The sequence below is a fragment of the Hemitrygon akajei genome, chromosome 17 (genome assembly GCF_048418815.1).
Source record: "Hemitrygon akajei chromosome 17, sHemAka1.3, whole genome shotgun sequence".
Taxonomy (NCBI): domain Eukaryota; kingdom Metazoa; phylum Chordata; class Chondrichthyes; order Myliobatiformes; family Dasyatidae; genus Hemitrygon; species Hemitrygon akajei.
Window position 1 is genome coordinate 16,395,707 of NC_133140.1, and position 20,864 is coordinate 16,416,570.

At 43.7% G+C, this 20,864-nt stretch overlaps 1 protein-coding gene across 1 annotated transcript in view; it reads left to right on the plus strand.

The window, feature by feature from the left end:
- Window positions 1-9,420: 9,420 nt before the first annotated feature.
- e2f4 (E2F transcription factor 4) overlaps window positions 9,421-20,864 on the plus strand; it is a 42,827-nt gene continuing 31,383 nt past the window's right edge. Inside the window, exon 1 of the mRNA XM_073069707.1 lies at window positions 9,421-9,583. Coding sequence (XP_072925808.1) covers window positions 9,467-9,583 — 117 coding nt within the window. The 5' untranslated portion in view covers window positions 9,421-9,466. The remainder of the gene's footprint in view (window positions 9,584-20,864) is intronic.

The window sequence follows — 20,864 nt, forward strand, 5'->3', positions numbered from 1 at the left end:
GATTTTCCCAGGAGCTCTTGTTTACCTCCTACATCTGAAAGATTGTAGATTAATTAGCTTCTGTAACTTACCCCTAGTATTGGTTGGGGGCAAAAGAAGCAAAAAAACTGTTGGCAGAATCCTGTGGGAGAATGGGGCACAGGCAAACAGGGAACACAGTACAATCTCTGCCAAGTACTGTAGACATGCAAAGTTGGCACTGGAATGTGCGACGACATGTTTGTTAATGAAAATAATGCATTTTACTTTATGTTTCAATGTACATGTGATATTTGAATTGTGAATCTTGAAGAAAGGAGAGAGGACATGAGACTAATGTGATTGCTCTTTTGGGAACTAGCATTAACTCATCAGGCTATTGGCTTACTTCTGTCTTGGTAGGTCAATTGGTGGAAAATATGAGAAATTAATTAACAAGAAAGATGAAAGAGTTGGAATAAAAGATGTACAGTATATGGTCATCTCATGAATTACAAGAGAGAACCCTATCAATTAGAAAAGGTAAATTAATCGGGAAATTGCCAGCAAAAGGGGGGGGGAAAGGGGTAGCTCCTGAAGTAACACACACAAAAAGCTGGAGGAAATCATCAGGTCAGGTAGTATCTGTGGAGAGGAATAAACCATCAATGTTTTGGATTGTAACTCTTCATCGGAACTGAAAAGGAAGAGAGAAAGGAGTACAAACTGATGGTGATAGCTGAAGCTGTGTGAAGAGGTGAGTGGGGGAGGGGAGATGAAGTGAGAAGCTGGGAGATGATAGGTGGAAATTGGAAAATGCCAAAGAAGAAGAAATCTGATGGGAAAGGAGAGTGGACCATGGGAGATAGGGAAAGAGGAGGGACACTGGAGGGAGGTGATGAGCAAACAAGGTGAAGAGAAGGGTTAAGAAGAGAGCCTGAATGGGGAAGAAAAAGGAGAATGGGAGGAGGAGGAAATTACCAGAAGTTAGAGAAGTTGATGTTCATGCCATTTTGTTTGAGGCTATCTGGATGGAATATGAAGAGTGGGAGAAAGCTGAGGATTGGATTGAATTGTGAGGATCAATGAGTTGAACTCAGTGATAAGTTCATAAACCTTCAATAGTTCAGTCAAAATAACTTGAAATAACTCAAAGAACTGTTGTTCCTCAAGCTTACAAGAGGAGGGAACCTGGGAAAGGGGCTGAAACCAATGATAAAGAATTATCTTTTAAGAAGACTTTGAAGATCAGGAGGAACAAAATGATAAAGGAAAGGGATACTTCAGACTCCTGCATTTGGATTGGGAGATATAGTCTCAAAGTATGTACCATATTAGTCAGAGATGGAACTGCCTGAGGGTGAAGTAACAAGACTGGGACAGAATTGGAAACCAGTGATCTGAAGGATGGGAAACCAAAAGAGGTGGGAGAGGATGCTGGCACTGTGGATAAAGGCATGAATGAATGTTTGAGTAGTGTTATAGGGACATAAATGCTCCGGAAAGGAATGTTACATTAAATTAGATAAGGTTTTGGAAGTTCGGTTGAAAATGAAATAGAGCAGGAGTTTGCACACCATAGCAATGAGCATGAAGGAAATACTAAACTGAACATAGAATCAAGGAGCAGGGCTTTATTGTAAAACAGGACTGGTTTAATTTTACTAGTGCTAAGCTACACAAATTGTGGTCTCAAGATTGGATAAATATTTGAATAACAATAAAAGTAACTTGGATTTACATAATGTCTACCTGAGCATAGTCACAAAATCTGACATAGAGTCACAGAGTAGTAGAGCACAGAGGTAGAATTTTTGGACCATCCAGTCCATGCTGAATGATTATTCTGCCTAGTCCATCAACACTGGGACTATCACCTTCCAAGCTCTCCCATTCAAATTTATATTAAATGTTGAAATCGAACCTAGATCCACAACTTCCACTGGCAGCTCATTCCACATTCTCACCACCTTCTGAGTGAAGAGGTTCCCCTTAAATATTTCACCTTTCACCCTTAATCTATGACCTCTGGTTCTCATCTTGCCCAACCTCAGTGGGGAAAAAAAAACCTGATTATGCTTAGCTTGCCTGTACCCCTTCCATCTAGACATGTAAAGAGATATCAGTGCAGATGATCAGAAGTGTGGTTAGAGGGATAGATTTAAAGGAACATCTTAAAAATGAAAGTTGAAAAGGTGGAAGGAATTTAATTTATTAATTGAAAAGGTATAGGTACAAACAATGGAGTGATTAGTTCAGTGGTAATCAGCAAGCCAGGAGTGGGGAAATATTAATATTTTAATGGGTTATGTTTTTGGGGGAAGATTACAGAGACAGGCAGGTGTGAGGCCAAAGAGGTATTTGAAAATAAAAATGACAATTTTGAGGTTCTTTAAATGACAGTAACACAGGGACAAAATGTCCATTGCATTTGGTACTTGGTAGGACAAAGACAACTGAGGATTTGGATGTTGGAAGTTTTAAGAGGAATGAGCAAAGAAATGCAGCTAAGTCTAAAACCGGTTACTGAGTGCAGGTGAGCTAACAGGGAAGAGTTCAGTGACATTCACAGAGGCAACAAGCAATCATGTTGATCCAGCTGTGTATTCTGAAGCAGAGTAAAGAATGCCACCAAAAGTTGTGAACATCCCAGAATAAAATACTGCTGATGCTAGACATTAGAAATAAAACAGAAATTACAGAAAACACTCAAAATCGAGTTTATTGTCATACACACAGAAGTACATGTGTGCACAGGAGAAATGAAAAAACATTCATGCAAAAGCATCACAGACACGTTAAAACTCAAAGTAAATTTATTATCTAAATAATAACTAAATAATAATCACCATATACTACCATTATTTTGCAGGTATTTACAAGGAACTAAAATAAGATAATGTAATTTATGAAGAACTATGCATAAACAAAGAATTATTACACTCAATGTGCAAAAGTAATGTGCACATAGCATCATATAAACACCATTCACACAAACAACATAAAATAAACATATATTACACAATTTTTGCAAGCAAGTGCACAATAAGAGCCCTCCGAGGGTCAAACAAAGCCTATGGAAAGAGAAACAGGGTGATGACCCTTCAGATGAGGTGGATGAAAGGTCATTAGCCTGGAATGGTAACCCAGTTTCTCTTTCCACAGAGGCTGCTTTACCTGCTAGGTGCTCTCAGTCTTCTCTGCACTCTTGTTGTTGTACACTGTGTACCCGGAGAGAAACAGAGTCAGTGGAAAGCAAAGTCAACAAGGAGAAGTGGCAGCATTCATTGCACTCAGAAAGGCAGCTTTCATTATTACGGACCTCCAGCACCCAGACATGCCCCTTTCTCACCGTTACCATCATGTAGGAGGTACAGAAGCCTGAAGGCACACACTCAGCAGTTCAAGAACAGCTTCTTCCCCTCTGCCATCTGATTCCTAAATGGACAGTGAATCTTTGGACACTACCTCACTTTTTTTTAATATACAGTTTTTCTGTCTTTGCATGTTTTTTAGTCTATTCAATATGTATAATTAATTTTCTTGTTTATTTATTATTATTATTTTCATTTTATTTATTATTTTTTTCTCGCTGCTAGATTATGTATTGCATTGAACTGCTGCTGCTAAGTTAACAAATTTTGCGTCATATGCCTTTGATAATAAACCTGATTCTGATTCTGACCAAGTATGTTAAAATGTATTTCTGTACATTTTGATCTGTAAAAAACATTAACATGTACTATGCGTTACATTAATGTGCTAACATTGGAGAGGGTTCAAAAGAGGTTCGCGAAAATGATTGCAGGATTGAAAGGCTTGTCATAAGAGGAGTGTTTAATGGCTCTAGGCCTATACTTACTGGAATTCAGAAGGATGAAGGAGATCTCATTGAAACCTAGCCCATGTTGAAAGGCTGCGATAGAGTGGATATGGAGAGGATGCTTCCTGTGGTGGGGGAGGCAAAGATCAGCAGACACAGCCTCAGACTAGAGAGACACCCATTTAGAATGGAAATGAGGAGTAATTTCTTTAGCCCAAGAGTGGTGAATCTGTGGAATTTGTTGCCACAAGCAGCTGCAGAAGACACGTCATGGGGTATATTTAAGGCAGAGGTTAATAGATTCTTGATTAGTCAGGGCATGATGGGAGACGGAGAAGGCAGGAGATTGGGGCTGAGAGGGAAATGGATCAGCCATGATGAAATGGCAGAGCAGACACGATGGGCCAAATGGTCTAATTCTTCTCCTATATCTTATGGTCTTATGTGAAGAAGGCATCCACACTGCTCTGACATACTTTTACCCTGACAAATCATAGAATCGTACAATACAGAAGCAGGTCCTTTGGTACACTGAATCTGTGGCAACCATTAAGAACCCATTAATGTTAATCCTATTTTATTCTCCTTATGTTCTGATCAACTCCCCGCAGACTCTCTCACTCATCTACCTACCAGGGGCAATTTCCCTATGAAAGAACAGAAGCATTGACAGTTAAAGGCATTCTGGATAAAATAAATAAAAAGCAACTGTTTCTGTTTGCAAAAGGGCAATGAACAGGAGACAGAAATTCAAAATACTGACAAAGAACCAGAGAGGAACTTTAATTTGGAATTCACTGTAGGGTGAACATAGAACAGCACAGCCTCTTTGACCCGTGATGTTGTGCCAACCTTTTAATCTGCTCTAAGATCAATCTAATCCTTCCCTCTTTCATAGCCGTCCACTTTTCTGGCATCCATGTGCCTATCTTATAATTTCTTAAATGTTGCTAATGTATCTGTCTCTACCACCACCCACTGACAGAGTATTCCACACATTCACCACTCTCTCTGACTTATCTCTGATGTTCTCCTATATTTTCCACCAATCATTTTAAAATCGTACCCTTTTTGTTTTTATCATGCAGTCATGAAGCACCTGGGAGTTTTAAACTATATTATGGATGCAATGCAGAATATAAATATAAATGCTGTTTTGCATCATCTCCCCCTGAAACAAATGCGTTTACCAACTTCCTTTAAACTCTTCAGTCTTTGTGCCTGTCGACACTTTGTATGGGCTTATCATGGCCAATGTTCCCTCTAAGGTGTATGTGTGTGCCTGTGCACACATCTTTTGCCATTAGCACACAAAGGAATTTAGACTGTGCACAGAAGGTTGTCACCCTCTACCTCATTGACATGCTAAGTACATTTCACAATCATGCACAATCACATTTCCTTCTCTAGTTTCTTTTGGAGTTTGCAATGATTTGTCTGCAGATTTTAGAATTGGCTTATTTCTGCTCTTTTTAATTGAAGAATTTATTGATTCATAACATTGAATTACAAAGAAGCAAAAGGCGTGAAGCACAAAAGTACTGCTCATTCATTTAAAGTAGAATGGCTTAATGAAACAGTAGAAACTGCTACACTGAAAACTCATTAGGTCAGCAATGTGCAGCTGCGAGAAATATTTATGTTCAATATATGAAACTGCGTGTATTGTCATGATGCAAAAGTTGCTGGAGAATTTGCACACGCTAAGAAGTGGAGTAGTATTTGGAAACTTGCTTTTTGAAGCATCATTTAGCAAGTAAGTCACATATGGACCGTGAGACAATTCTTCATTACCTGCTACAGACCTGCTTTGTATGTTTTGTGAGAGTGAAAACAATCTAATCCAGAGGAGATCAAAGTTCTTATTGACAAGTGTTTTGCTAGCTGTTAAAATGAATACCTCTATGTACACACATAAAATGCTGGAGGAACTCAGCAGGACAGTCAGCATCTATGGAAAGGAAGAGGAGGAGGTGCTTGCCGTCTTGAGGCAAATCAGAGTAGATAAATCCCCAGGACCTGACAAGGTATTTCCTCGGACCTTGAAGGAGACTAGTGTTGAAATTGCAGGGGCCCTGGCAGATATATTTAAAATGTCGGTATCTACAGGTGAGGTGTCGGAGGATTGGAGGAGAACTCGTGTAGTTCCGTTGTTTAAAAAAGGCTCCAAAAGTAGTCTGGGAAATTATAGGCTGGTAAGTTTGACATCAGTAGTAGGTAAATTATTGGAAGGAGTACTAAGAGATAGGATCTACAAGTATTTAGATGGACAGGGACTTATTAGAGAGAGTCAACACAGCTTTGTGTGTGGTAGGTCATGTTTAACAAATCTATTATAGTTTTTCGAGGAGGTCACAAGGAAAGTGGATGAAGGGAAGGCAGTGGATGTTGTATACATGGAGTTCAGTAAGGCCTTTGACAAGCTCCCGCATGGGAGGTTGGTTAGGAAGATTCAGTCGCTAGGTATACATGGTGAGGTAGTAAATTGGATTAGACATTGGCTCAATGGGAGAAGTCAGAGAGTGGTAGTGGAGGATTGCTTCTTTGAGTGGAGGCCTGTGACTAGTGGTGTGCCACAGGGATCAGTGCTGGGTCCATTGTTATTTGTCATCTATATCAATGATCTGGATGATAATGTGGTAAATTGGATCAGCAAATTTGCTGATGATACAAAGTTTGGAGGTGTAGTGGACAGTGAGGAAGGTTTTCAAAGCTTGCAGAGGGATCTGGACCAGCTGGAAAAATGGGCTGAAAAATGGCAGATGGAGTTTAATGCAGACAAGTGTGAGGTATTGCACTTTGGAAGGGCAAACCAAGGTAGAACATACAAGGTAAATGGTAGGGCACTGAGGAGTGCTGTAGAACAGAGGGATCTAGGAATACAGATACAAAATTCCCTAAAAGTGGCATCACACGTAGATAAGGTCGTAAACAGAGCTTTTGGTACATTGGCCTTTATAAATCAAAATATTGAGTATAAGAGTTGGAATGTTATGGTGAGGTTGTACAAGGCATTGGTGAGGTCGAATTTGGACTATTGTGTGCAGTTTTGGTCACCGAATTACAGGAAAGATATTAATAAGGTTGAAAGAGTGCAGAGAAGGTTTACAAGGATGTTGCCAGAACTTGAGAAATTGAGTTACAGGGAAAGGTTGAATAGGTTAGGACTTTATTCCCTGGAGCGTAGAAGAATGAGGGGAGACTGGATACAGGTATATAAAATTATGATGGATATAGATAGAGTGATTGCAAGCAGGGTTTTTCCACTGAAGCTAGGGGAGAAAAAAACAGAGGGCATGGGTTAAGGGTGAAGGGGGAAAAGTTGAAAGGGAACATTAGGGGGGACTTCTTCACACAGAGAGTGGTGGGAGTGTGGAATGAGGTGCCAGATGAAGTGGTAAATGCAGGCTCACTTTTAACATCTAAGAAAAGCTTGGACAGGTACATGGATGAGAGATGTATGGAGGGATATGGGCCAGGTGCAGGTCAGTGGGACTAGGCAGAAAAATGGTTCAGCACAGCCAAGAAGGGCCAAAAGGCCTGTTTCTGTGCTGTAATGTTCTATGGTTCTAATAGAGTTGATGTTCAGAAACAGAATCAAGTTCATTTCATTTTTAAAAAATTGGATAGGTATATGGACAGGAAAGGAATGGAGGGTTATGGGCTGAGTGCAGGTCAGTGGGAATAGGTGAGAGTAAGCGTTCGGCACAGACTAGAAGGGCCAAGATGGCCTGTTTCCATGTTGTAATTATTCTATGGTTATATAATATCTCTGGCATATGCCATGAAATTTGTTCTTTTGTGGCAGCAGTACATTGCATTATATAGTAATAAAGAAACTATAAGTTACAATAAAAATACGAGGGGTGATTGATAAGTTCGTGGCCTAAGGTAGAAGGATTCAATTTTAGAAAACCTAGCACATTTATTTTTCAACACAGTCCCCTCCTACCTTTCCACACATAGTCCAGCGGTCGTGGAGCATACGGATCTTGAACCTCCAGAAAGTGTCCACAGCGTGGGTGATCGATAAGTTCATGGCCTAAGGTAGAAGGAGATAAGTTATACAGCTCTCATTACATGCACATGTTCTAGTCTTTGAGTGATTATGCAGAAAGTTTGAAGTTAATAACTCATCTCCTTCTACATTAGGCCACAAACTAATCAATCACTCCGATGAGTTATTAGCTGATGAGGTATTAGCTTCAAACTTTCTGCATAATCACTGAAAGAATTGAACTGCATGTGCATGTAACGAGAGCTGTATTCATCTCCTTCTACATTAGGCCACAAACTTATCAATCACCCTTGCTGTGGACACTTTCTGGAGGTCCAAGATCTGTATGCTCTACAACCGCTGGACTAAGTGTATAAATGTAGGAGGGGACTATGTTGAAGAATAAATGTGCTAGGTTTTCTAAAATTAACTCCTTCAATCTTAGGCCACAAACTTATCAATCAGCCCTCGTATATATGAAAAATTAAATTAAATAAGTAGTGCAAAAAAGAGACCAAAAAAAGAAAAAAAATTAGTGAGGTGTGGCAGAGGCGAAGAAGCTGTTCCTGAAATGTTGAGTGTGTGTCTTCAGGCTCCTGTATCTCCTTGATGGTAGCAATGAAAAGAGAGCATGTCTTGGGTAATGGGTGTCTTTAATGATGGATGGAGCCTTTTTGAGGCATCATCTTTGAAGGTATCCTCGATGCTGGGGAGCTGATTGAATTTACAACTTACTGCATCTTTTTCAGATCCTGTGCAGTCTTGCCTGGAACGTTAACTCTATTCCCCTCCATAGATGCTGTCTGACCTGCTGAGTCCCTCCAGTATTGTGTGGGGCACTTTGGATTTCCAGCACCTGCAGAATCTATTGTATTTATGATTTTGGTGGGTGTTATTTCTCAAAGCTTTCAAATCTGAGCTCTTTGAATGATAACTTTATGTGTACAATTTAGAGTTCTGTATTTCTTATTCTGCTCCGAATTGTTCATTGAAAATGAAAATAATATCTATGAATGTTGGAAACCTGAAGTCAAAACATAAAAGGAGGGAAACACTCAGTCCATGGCAAGACAGGGAGAAGTTAATGCTTCAATTTGTTTTATTACATTTCTTGATATTCTCGAACGTAGAATTAATGTGGAAGCTAAACTGGCATTGCTGAATAGACACAGCAAAGTTCACAAAATTGGCATTGTTGCTGCAAAATAATTTTAGCATGTGTCTTTATTAGTTCTTGTACTTTTATAGTAAAATCATAATAATTGACAAGCTAAAAAAGGTTTCAGATAAATTCGTATTGCACTACATCAATCCTACTACCCTATTTTAATTTTCCATATATTCCCGTGGGCTGCAAAAACCCCCCCAGAAAATACTGGTTGTAGCTAGCAGCTGAGGTAACTGTCGAGAATGTGAAAGTCAAAAACAAACTATTGTGTTGGAAATTGAAAATAAAAACAGAAAATGTACTTCCATTAAGTTTATTTTATTTTAGTATTTCATCTGCCGGATATATGCAACTATTTATGTTTTGTATTGGATGTAGTTTGAGAGGTTGCAATGGGAGACGCTCCCTTACTCCGGCAGTGGTTTGCGGACGCTCCCTGGCCGGAGCGGCTGCCTGCCTTTGCTCGGTGTTCAAACCAGTCCCGGCATGCCGCGCGCTGCTAACGGCTGCGGCCGACAAGATGGCCGAGTCGCTGCCACAGACGCCGAGCAGGCACGAGAAGAGCCTGGGGCTCCTCACCACCAAGTTCGTGTCCCTGCTGCAGGAAGCCAAGGACGGCGTGCTCGATCTGAAAGTGGTGAGAAGGGAGTCGTGCCGGCGATTGGTGTGCTGGTGGAGGGGGGACGGAGGCCCGGGGCTGTGGGACAGCACGAGGCCGGCCGTGGAACGTGGAGACGGCGGGAGGCGAGAGCTGGGACTGGTGGTGGTGGTGGTGGTGGTGGGGGCGCCCGGCAATGACTTCGTTCCTCCCGACCCGGTGGAGGAGTCCACCCCAATTGCTTCTCATTGCCATTACCTCAGAACTGGGGCTGTTTCTTAACACCCATTACTGCTTGTCCCCTCGCCGACCAAACCCCATAAACCCCACCACCCCACCCCATTCCTCCCGATTAACCAGATCTACCCCCCCCCCCCACACACAAACCCCGTACTGCTTCCAAACCCTCTCCCGGTACTCCTTCCCGCTGTTGCTTCTGCCCCACACGCTCCCCCGTTGCTTCTGCCCCACACGCTCCCCCGTTGCTTCTGCCCCACACGCTCCCCCGTTGCCTCTGCCCCCACACGCTCCCCCGTTGCTTCTGCCCCACACGCTCCCCCGTTGCCTCTGCCCCCACACGCTCCCCCGTTGCCTCTGCCCCACACGCTCCCCCGTTGCCTCTGCCCCCACACGCTCCCCCGTTGCCTCTGCCCCCACACGCTGCCCCGTTGCCTCTGCCCCCACACGCTCCCCCGTTGCCTCTGCCCCCACACGCTCCCCCGTTGCCTCTGCCCCCACACGCTCCCCCGTTGCCTCTGCCCCCACACGCTCCCCCGTTGCCTCTGCCCCCACACGCTCCCCCGTTGCCTCTGCCCCACACGCTCCCCCGTTGCTTCTCTCCACCCCACCCTCAAACTCCCCTGGTACCTCTCTTCCTCCCTCCCACTCACGGTACTACTTACTTCCACCCGTTACACCACCTTCCTCTCTCCCCCCCCCCCCCCCCCGCCAATAGTTGTGAGGTGCTTTGGCCGTGCGTCCACTGGACTCCTGCAGTTTTGTTACTCACTTTGGTACCCCCTGCCCCATGTTAATGATGCAGCTTTGTGTCAGCTCAGTGCCGGGGTTAAGCAAGGATGCAAGAAGTAGTCCGTTGACTGGACCCTTTGCCCATGGCCCCATCCAAGCATGCCAGACTGTTAAAAGAAAAGTCCACACATTTTTAAAGTCAAAGTCGGGAAGTTAGGAGTTGCTCACTTCACCCACTTGCCATTCACTTTCATTGGCCAAATGGGAATTAAATGTGAATACTTTCTCTTGCAAACACGAGGAAATCTTCAGATGCTGGAAATTCAAACAACACGTACAAAATGCTGGTGGAACACAGCCTGATGAAGGGTCTCGGCCCGAAACGTCGACAGTGCTTCTCCTTATAGATGCTGCCTGAGTTTCTCTTGCAAATTGATTATTTGTAAAGGCACTGCAAATATAGGGAGGGTAATTGTAAAGTCAAATATCAAGTCTCTTCATCACAGCAGAAATGAATGTGCACTTTACCTTGGAACAACACTTAGAGCTGCTTTCAGTAAGAGTAATGAGCTGTTTTACATTTACTGGGGAGAGGAGCTTGAATTATTCTCTGCTGCCAGTGGGCCCAGTGCTGTGCTGAATGCACTCATTCAAATCCAGATTCTTCATGACTGTTCCTGGGTAGGATAGGTGGGCTATATGCTTGCTGCAGGATTGAGAAAGGCCTGAACAATGCTGGATATTGTTTTTAAAAAAAGGAAGCACACACAAACACACAGCCCTCAATGATTCAGCAGGTTAATGCATTGATCATACCTCATACATCTTACAAAGGGTCAGAAACTCGATCCTTGAGTTTTTTCTCTATCACCTATGGAAGGTGGTTAGGGTCTCTGCTTTCTAACTGTTCATGTTGTCCTAGGACACAGACAGCATATCAAGCTCCACCAGTTATCAAAGCTGATGTGCATTTTGTGTGGTTGAATAGTGTGTGTGTGTGTGTGTGTTTCTGTTCTAGTGGGTGAAGGGTGTTGGGAATTGCATACTGGAGGGTGGCTACTTCTAAGAAGTTGCACCCCCCCCCCATGTTGGGTTTACAGTGGTGAGCAATTGCAGCCCATGGGGTCAGATTGTAAGCTTAGCTTGAGGGGGTGTAAATTGATAGATTGAAAGCAAAGGGTGGCAAAATGTTGCCCTTGATTTTGATAGGTTTAGCACAAGGACAAAGCAGAGCCTTGGCTTGATAGGTAAGAGGGAGCAGTTATGCTGGGCTAAGCCAGGCTGTGGAGTTTTTGTCCCGTGGAAATGGCAGTTATGTGTTACGGGGTGGGGAGTGGTCCAGGTTGTGAAGGCATGGAATGAACATTTGTTGGTCTGGGTAATGAAACTGTGTCCCTGTGTTGAGGAGGTGGGTGCTGAATTGTTGCAGACAGGAATTACTGGTATCCATAATACATTTACTATAATTGGGCCTGGATTGTTCTAAAGGTTAGAAATATTGGTGGCTTAGCTATTTGGAATTGCCAAACTTGACAAAATGTTCTAAAGGAATGATGCTTTATACCTCACCATTTGGAGAATTCAATTCCAGATCTGAACAGAGGCATGCATTATCCTTAATGCTCTGGGATTGGAAGTCGGGTGGGGAAAGGCATAATCACTCTTGTCTAAATAACAGAAATCGGCTGTGCTGTGATTCTCGTTGTGGTTGAATAGCTGCCTGGCATTTCATTCTATTAAGAATAGCTTGCTGTGCTTGTAAGCTGGAACATAAGGGCAGTAATAGAAGGGTCTCTGCTGCATGTAAGTGAGCGGTAAAGCTGCGGTGTCAACATTCACATTGTAACAAACGTGACTGACTTTGGTATATCCTTGTGTATGTTCTTGCTCGTAGTCTTTCAGTATGTTAGACTTGGAACTGTCAAAATGTCTTTTATTGAGTGGGATTCCATCAATTCCATTTAGGATTTTCTTGACATGGAGTCTATCCATGCTTTGTACAATGTGCAGCATTATAGTGGTGTGTCCTTAGCATTCACATTGCCTTATCTCTCCTGCCATCAGCACAGAAGCTTTGATCAATTCATGGTACCCCAACAGGAAGTTGAAATGGCCCAGAGGGTGAAAGGTGAAGGGTTGTTAAGGGGATGTCATGGGTTCCAGTGGAGTGGAATAGCCAGTTCTATTCATGACACCCTGATCATTCCTTCACCTTTGACCCTTAGAAGCCATTGTAACTTGTATTAATGTTGTGAACACCCATAATTAAAGGTGAATTATTTATAGCTTAGAATTTCCATAATTGCTTCAACACTGCACTTTTCTCCTCAAGAATGTGGAATTTATTTGAATAAGCTGTTTGCTGGTGGCTGAACCTCTTGAAGCATTGACCTCCATTGCTTTTGTCCTCAGACCTTTCCATAAATGACAGTGAGGGCAAGTCAGGTTATCTTTTCATGCCCAGAAGTACACCTGTGGGTTTATACTTGAAGATTCCCCTAGTGTATGTTTTGCCTTTGCCTGCTGCTCATTACCATTGCCCTCTAACTGATACCTTTGAGGATAGCAGTAGCTCGCTAATATGTCAGCATTGATCTTTATGTTGTGGATCCAGTGGAGCTGATTCTTTGACCTCAAACCTCAATTCTCTGTGTCTCTTGCTTGTTCTTGTTGGTGTTAACTTCCTTGCATATTGCACGCTAAGGTTGAAATTTCCAAGTCACAGATATGTATACAGGACAGAGACAGGCCATTTGACTCATTGAGTCCAGGCTGGCCATTAGTCACCAAATTTCACTAATCCTCCAACTCCCTTTTTTTACTCTCCTCATCAATGCACACACATACCTTGCCTACACTAGAGGCAATGGCATTTTGCTTCCAACCTGCACTGCTTATGGATGCGAGAGGATGTGGTTCAACATAACAGCTTTGCATCACACTAAGTGAATGTTTGGTGGGATTCTTACTCGGACAGTCAATCCTAATGGTGAATCATGGATGGTAGCTTTAAATATCAAAAAACGAGATTAAAAAGCCATGGGATGCCATGGTAACGTAGCAGTTAGCATGGCACTTATTACAGCTCAGGGCATCGAATTTGGATTTCAGTTCTGGCATTCTCTGTAAGAAAGTTGGTGTGTTCTTGCTATGTGCATGTGGGTTTCCTCCTACAATTCAAAGCCATACGAAATTGTCCTGTGAGTAGATTAGGGTTAAATTGGTGATTTGTTGGATGTTGCAGCTCAGTGGGCCAGAAGAGCCTGTTCCATGCTGTTCCCAATAAATAATGTCTGGGATTGGGCAGTTACAGTTTGAAAATTAGACTGTAGCCTAGTTGTGTCATTTCCCTTTTCATTTTGTTAATGTTGGTAGCAAGTCTGTGGATGGAGCAGTATTTAAATACTTGACAAGTGAAGGAAGGATACATGTCTTGGACTATGGGAGGTACTGTTGCCCTGATAACTTTCTATAGTTTTGTTCCCCCACCCATGTAGTGAATGGCAGCAGCTAGTCAACTTTGGAGAGTCAGTGCCATTATGTGAGAGTCTCTTCAATGATGTTGTCACAGTGCAATCCTGTCTCCATGGCAAATAAGTGCTTGGGAACAGAGTAGAAACCAGGGATTTTGTGCCAGCACACACTGAACGGTGTGTCTATCCTTGGCCCTTCATTGAAAATAACGTATGGCCATCCAACCAAAAAGAAATGATAGGTTATTGAATGGATGGATGGAAAACTTGGCAAGGCTGGACATATTTTTTTTAGTGGCTTCTACTTTGTGCTCCTGTCTGTTTTTAAGCTAAGGATTCTCATGCCAATAGGTATAGAGTTTATTTATATAAATGAGAGGCTCTTTAGCCCATCAAGTCCATTCTGACTCCTGGGAAATAATTCCATTAGTCCCACTCTCCCTCATTTCCCTGCACCTCTGTAACTTGTTCTTTCACATGCTCATCAATTCAACCTGTGTTTTCTCATGAATCCACCTGACATTTTCGGTCCAATCCCATGCCAGTGTTGCTAAGAATGTTCTCAAGGGGTTGGGTGATCAGCCGAAGGTCATGGTGCAAATTGGCACCAATGATATGTTGGATAGGGGGTAGCGGCAAAAGAGGAGGACCTTCAATAAGTAGTAATCGCTGAATCCTCCCAGTGCCACCTGCAAATCAGGACAGGATTAGAATGATAGTACAGATGAATGAGTGGCAGAGGAACGTGCAGGGGGAAGGGTTTGAGGTTCTTGGATCACTGAAACCTCTTCTGGGGCAGGGGTGACCAGGTTGGGTGCAATACATCCTTGCACCAATATCCTGGCCAGGAGTTTTACTAGTACTACTCTAAAAGGTTTAAACTAATTTAGCAGGTGTAAGGGAACCAGAGCAACAGGTCAGAAAGTGGAGGAAAGTTAGATGTTAGTGAAAGTTAGATGTTAGAAAGTTAGTGGAGGAAAGGGTAAGTTAAAACGGACTGGAGCAAAGTAATAGATCAGTACAAAGGAGTGGATAGTGTAAAGTGTGTGAATTCTGTTCTAGGATAAAATATTATAAGCAAAAGTAATTAACGAAGCATGATCAGTACGTGGGACTATGAAGTGCTCATTACAGAGATGTTGTTGAAAGATGGACAGGAATGAGTGCTTAACGTCCCAGGGTTTTGATTTATGAGCATTTGTAAAACCATGTCCTAATTAATGAGAGCAAGCATGGCTTTGTGCAGGGTAAGTCTTGTCTTGCTAACTTGATCGAGTTTTTTGACAAGGTGATGGGGGTGATTGAAATTAGAGCTGTGGGTGTTGAAGGTCCCTCATGGAAGACTCATCCAGAGGATTTTGATGTATAGGATCCATAATGAATGGGACATTTAGATTCCGAACTGGCTTGTTTGTAGAAGCCAGAGGATAGTGGTTGAAGGGGCGTATTCTAGCTGGAAGTCTGTGATGTGATGTTCCACAGGGAACTGTACTGGGACCTCTGCTGTTTGAGGTGTGTACATAAATGACCTGGATGAAAATGTAAATGGGTGGGTTAATATGTTTACAGGCGACACGAAGATTGGTGCCGTTGTAGAAAGCATAGAAGACTGGCAAAGAATACAGCAGGATATAGATCAGTTGCAGATACGGGGTGGGAGAATGGCAGGTGGAGCTTAACCCAGCCAAATGTGAAGCGTTGCACCTTGGTAGGTCAAATGCAAAAAGAAAATACATTGCTAAGGGCAAGACCTTGAACAGTATTCATAAGCAGAGGGATCTTGTTATCCAAGTTCATAGTTCTCTGAAAGTGACTACATGGGTTAATGGGGTGGTTAGCAAGCATATGGTGTTTGCTTTTTTAAAAAATTATTTTGATATACAGCCTGAAATGGGCCCTTTCTGCCCTAGAGCCACCCTAACATAATCACAGGACAATTTACAATGACCAATTAATCTACAAACCTGTCTTTGGACTGTGGGAGGAAACCAAAGCACACAGAAGAGACGCATGTGGTAACAGGGAGAATGTACAAAATCCTTTCAGATGGTGCCAGAGTTGAACTCCAGCCTGAGCTCTAATGGTGCCATGCTAGCCATAATGCTGCCTTGGCGCTTCTTAGTTGAGGCATTGAGTTCAAATGTCAGAAGGTTACTTTGCAGCTTTATAAGACTAGTTAGGCCACCTCTGGAGTTTTGCATATAGTTCTGGTCATCATAGGAAGGGCGTGGAGCCTTTGGAGGGTTTGCAGATGTTGTTCACCAGTGTGCTACCTGGATTAGAGAGCATGTGCTAAAACAAGAGGTGGACAAATTTGGGTTGTTTACACTACAGTGGCGGAGGCCGAGGGGAGGTCTGATAGAAATTTATAAGATTATGAAAGGCATAGATAAAAGTAAACAGTATCTTTTTTCCAAAATTGATATGCCTAATACTAGGGGGCATGCATATATTTAAGCTGAGGGGAGTGTGAAGAGCAAGTTCTTTTTTACACAAGTGATGGGTGTGTGGAATGTGCTGCCTGGGGAGGTGGTATAAGTGAATATATTAGGGACTTTTAAGAGATGTTTAGATAGGCATGTGAATGAGGGAAATAGTGTAGGCAGAAGGGATTAGTTTAGTTGGCCAACAACACACACAAAATGCTGGTGGAACACAGCAGGTCAGGCAGCATCTATAGGGAGAAGTGCTGTCGACGTTTCGGGCCGAGACCCTTTGTCAGTTTAGTTGGCTGTTTGATTAATAATTTAATTGGTTCAGCACAGCATTGTGGGCTGAAGGACCTGTTACTGTTCCATGTTCTGAAGGCTCATACCCTAGTACATGACTATAGGGGATGCTTCATCAAAAGCTGTCCTTTATGTGAGCCATCAAATCAAGACCAAGTTGTTATTCCAGAAGCCATGGTGGCTAGATCTTGTCTCCACAGCCATATCATTATTTTAGCCATCATTGCCTTTCATTCCCAAAAAGCATCTCCACTACTTTGCCTGGTTTTAAATGAAAAATGGTGACCATACATTGCTCTAACCAAGAGTTATCCTTTGTGTGCAACTACAGTGGTTTTTGGTGGAAATGCTAGGGTGTACAAGATGCTGTTTGAAATGAGGAGTCTTTTAAATGCAGTCCTGTCAAAAAACTGCTCCTCTACCGATTTTTAATTCTAGACACACTGGTTAAAGTTTTGCCAGTTGGTGTGGTTGTTAGCCAGACTAAGATCTACAGTGCCAGCTGCTTGTGGCCTGCTGAGTGAGTTGGGGCAAGTCGTGAGTTCACAATTTTAAAATATACTAGAATCAGGTACGGAGAGGTGCCACTGGTGACTACAGAAATGTGGCCTGGTCAAGTGCCACTGCAGTAGGTATGGCGATCTTCAATCTAAGCAGATGGCTCAGGGAAAAGGCAGAACAACATAGAATCTTAACAGGAAGAACCCTCAACCTGTAGCATTGTTCCTGGACTGATCTCCAGGGCAACATATGGAGTGATTTGTTGCTTATGTTCTCTTTTAAGTTTGAAAACAAATTGAAAACATAAAGCTTGAAAATTATAACCTTTCCCCTTTGGGACTTCTGTTTGGATGTAGTTGGTACCTCTCCAATCATCTTTTAGTAGAGGTCAGGCAGCTATTGTCCAGTTGCAGGTTGGCACCTTGTAAACCTGTCATGTAGGAAGACAAGTACCAGGCTTGGATAGAACCTACCGAATCTCCCATGTTACTCTTAAATGTCATACTTTTTTACCTTGGGAACATATTCTTGGTTAAGTGAATTGGCCTTTTCTCCTTGGAGAAATGGAGGATGAGAGGTGACCTGATATAAGTGTATATGATGATGACAGGCATTGATTGTGTGGATAGCCAAGAGGCTTTTTCCCAGGGCTGAAATAGCTAGCACAAGAGGGCACAGTTTTAAGGCGCTTGGAAGTAGGTACAGAGGAAATGTCAGGGGTAAGCTTTTTAAGCAGAGAGTGGTGAATGTGTGGAATGAGCTGCAGGCAATGGTGGTGGAGGCGGATGCAATCGGGTCTTCTAAGAAACTCTTGGATGAGTACATGAGCTTAGAAAAATAGAGGGCAAGGGATAACCCTAGGTGATTTCTAAAGTAAGTACATGTTTGGCACAGCATTGTGGGCTGAATGGCCTGTATTGTGCTGTAGGTTTTCTATGTTTCTGTTTTGCTACTCTTCATTGCTTGGATCAATATCCTGGAAGCAATCACCCAGCATCTTTCAAGCAGCAGTGATTCAAATGTGTGGTTCACCCAGACCAATTCAAGGACAGCCATGATGGTGCTGGGATTGAAGACAAAACTAGTGCTTTTGTCCAACTGGAGCCTGTTTGGTTTAATGAGGTTTGACACAGTGCGAGTTCCGAAGTTTTGCCCCCTAACTTCACAATAGGATGGCCCCTTCTATTTGGTGTGTGTTTTGGGGCTAGTGGCCCAATTCTAAAGTGCGGAGATACAAAAGCTAGAATTTCTCCCTTGATGGCAGTTGGAAACTACTGGAGCAGGAGATGCCACTTTGTGGTTCTGGAGCAACGGGTATGATTGAAATGTTTGAATCTTAAGTCATTGGCTACATGTGGTTGATCTTGGCATGTATAGCCTGCTGGTAAAAAGCTATAAGGCATAAGCCCTTGGATCTTTTAGATACAGGTGCCTCCCGCTTTATGAATGCTCACTTTACGCCACTTTGCTTTTACAGAAGACCTACATTACTAACCTGTTTTCGCATTACGAAGAGGATTTTCACTTTTATGAAAATTTTTCCCATATAAATTAATGGTTCTTTGCTTTATGCCATTTCGGCTTAAGAAAGGTTTCATAGGAACGCTTTACCTTTGTGGGGGGGGGGGGGTGTGAAGGACCAGGAAAAGCATAAAACTAGGAGAGCAGGTAAAGGTGAAAAAAATAGGGGTTTTATTTACCCAAAATGTTTACAAACTCAACAGAACTGTTCTAGAGTCCAAACTTGAATCAGCTAAACAAAACAGAACTTTTTAAAATCAAAATAGACTTTAATCAGAAATAAAATTATATACAATAAACCATTCAATGACTTTCAATTCTTTACAATTGTTTCCATTACTGTCTTACATTTTCACACTTTTCGCCACCCATGTGGCACTCTGTTATTCCATATTTACATACACTTGTTTAGGGGTATACACCCCGTCCTCCCACCCCTCATCTCCCGAGGGAGAAGAACCTTAGACTATGGTCCTTCCCCCACCGGGCCCTTGCGGTGGCTGCACCAAGTTTGAGTGCGTCCCTCAGCGCGTACTCCTGCAGCTGAGAATGTGCCAGTCGGCAGCATTCCCCCACAGACATCTCCATGTGCTGGTAGACCATCAAGTTTTGGGCTCACCAAAGAGCGTCTTTGACCGAGTTGATGATCTGCCAACAGCACCGGATGTTGGTCTCTGTGTGCGTCCCCGGGAACAGCCCGTAGACCAGAGAGTCCTCTGTTACGCAGCTGCTGGGGATGAACCTCGACACTATCCCTTCCGTTCTCCTCCACACCTTCTCGGCGAACCCACAGTGTGCAAAGAGGTGGGTCACCAACTCCTCCTCACTGCAGTCCTCTCGTGGACAGAGGGGTGTGGAGACGACGTTACGGGCGTACAGGAGGGATCGGACTGGGAGGGCCCCTCTCACCACCAGCCAGGCGAGGTCTTGGTGCCTGTTGGTGAGGTCTGGCGATGAGGCATTTTGCCAGATGAACTGGAGGGTCTGCTCAGGGAACCACCCCACTGTGTCCATCACGTCCTTCTCCTGCAGTGCCTGCAGGATCTTACGTGCTGACCACTGCCTGATGGCCCTGTGGTCAAAGGCGTTGACCTGAAAGAACTTCTCTACGAAGGGCAGGTATGGCGGCAACGACCAGCTGACAGGGGTGTTGCGCGGGAAAGGGGTCAGACCCATCCTTCGTAGCCAGGGCGACAGGTAGAACCTGGGCACATAGAGGTACTTGGTGCACACGTACCTGGGATCCACACACAACCTGATGCAGCCACACACGAAGCTGGCCATCAGGGTGAGGGTGACATTGGGGACGTTTTTGCCCTCCGTTGTCCAGGGACTTGTGCGTGGTGGTCTGTCTGACCTGCTCCATCTTGGATCCCCAGACGAATCTGAAGGCGGCTTGGGTGATTTCCGAGCTGAAGGAGCGGCGGACTGGCCGCACCTACGCCAAGTACAGCAGCCCTGAGAGCACCTCACGCCTGATGACCAGGTTCTTGCCCACTATTGATAGGGAGCGCCCTCCCCACAGTCCCAGTTTCTGTTTGACCATGGCAGTCTGCTCCTGCCAGTTCTTGTTGCACGCCTCGGCCCCTCCGAACCAGATCCCCAACACCTTCATGTGATCAGACCTGATGGTGAAGGGGACGCTGGATCGGTCGGGCCAATTGCTGAAGAGTATGGCTTCACTCTTCGTGCGGTTGATCCTGGCCCCCGATGCCTGCTCGAACTGTTCGCAGATGCTGATCACCCTGCGAACTGACCTCGGATCAGAGCAGAATATGGTGATGTCATCCATGTACAGGGAGGTTTTGACTTGAGTCCCTCCACTGCCTGGCAGCGTCTCCCCTCTTATGCCCTCATCCCTCCTGATGGCTTCGGCAAAGGGTTCTATGCAGCGCACGAACAAGACGGGAGAGAGGGCAGCCCTGCCTGACTCCAGACCTGATGGGGAAGCTGTCTGTTTCCCACCCGTTGACCTGGACTGCACTACAGATGTCCGTGTAGAGCAGTTTGATCCAATTCCGGATTCCCTCCCCAAATCTCATTTTGGAGAGTACTTCTGCCATGTACGTGTGCGATATCCTGTTGAAGGCCTTTTCCTGGTCCAAACAAAACAGAACTTGGTTACAA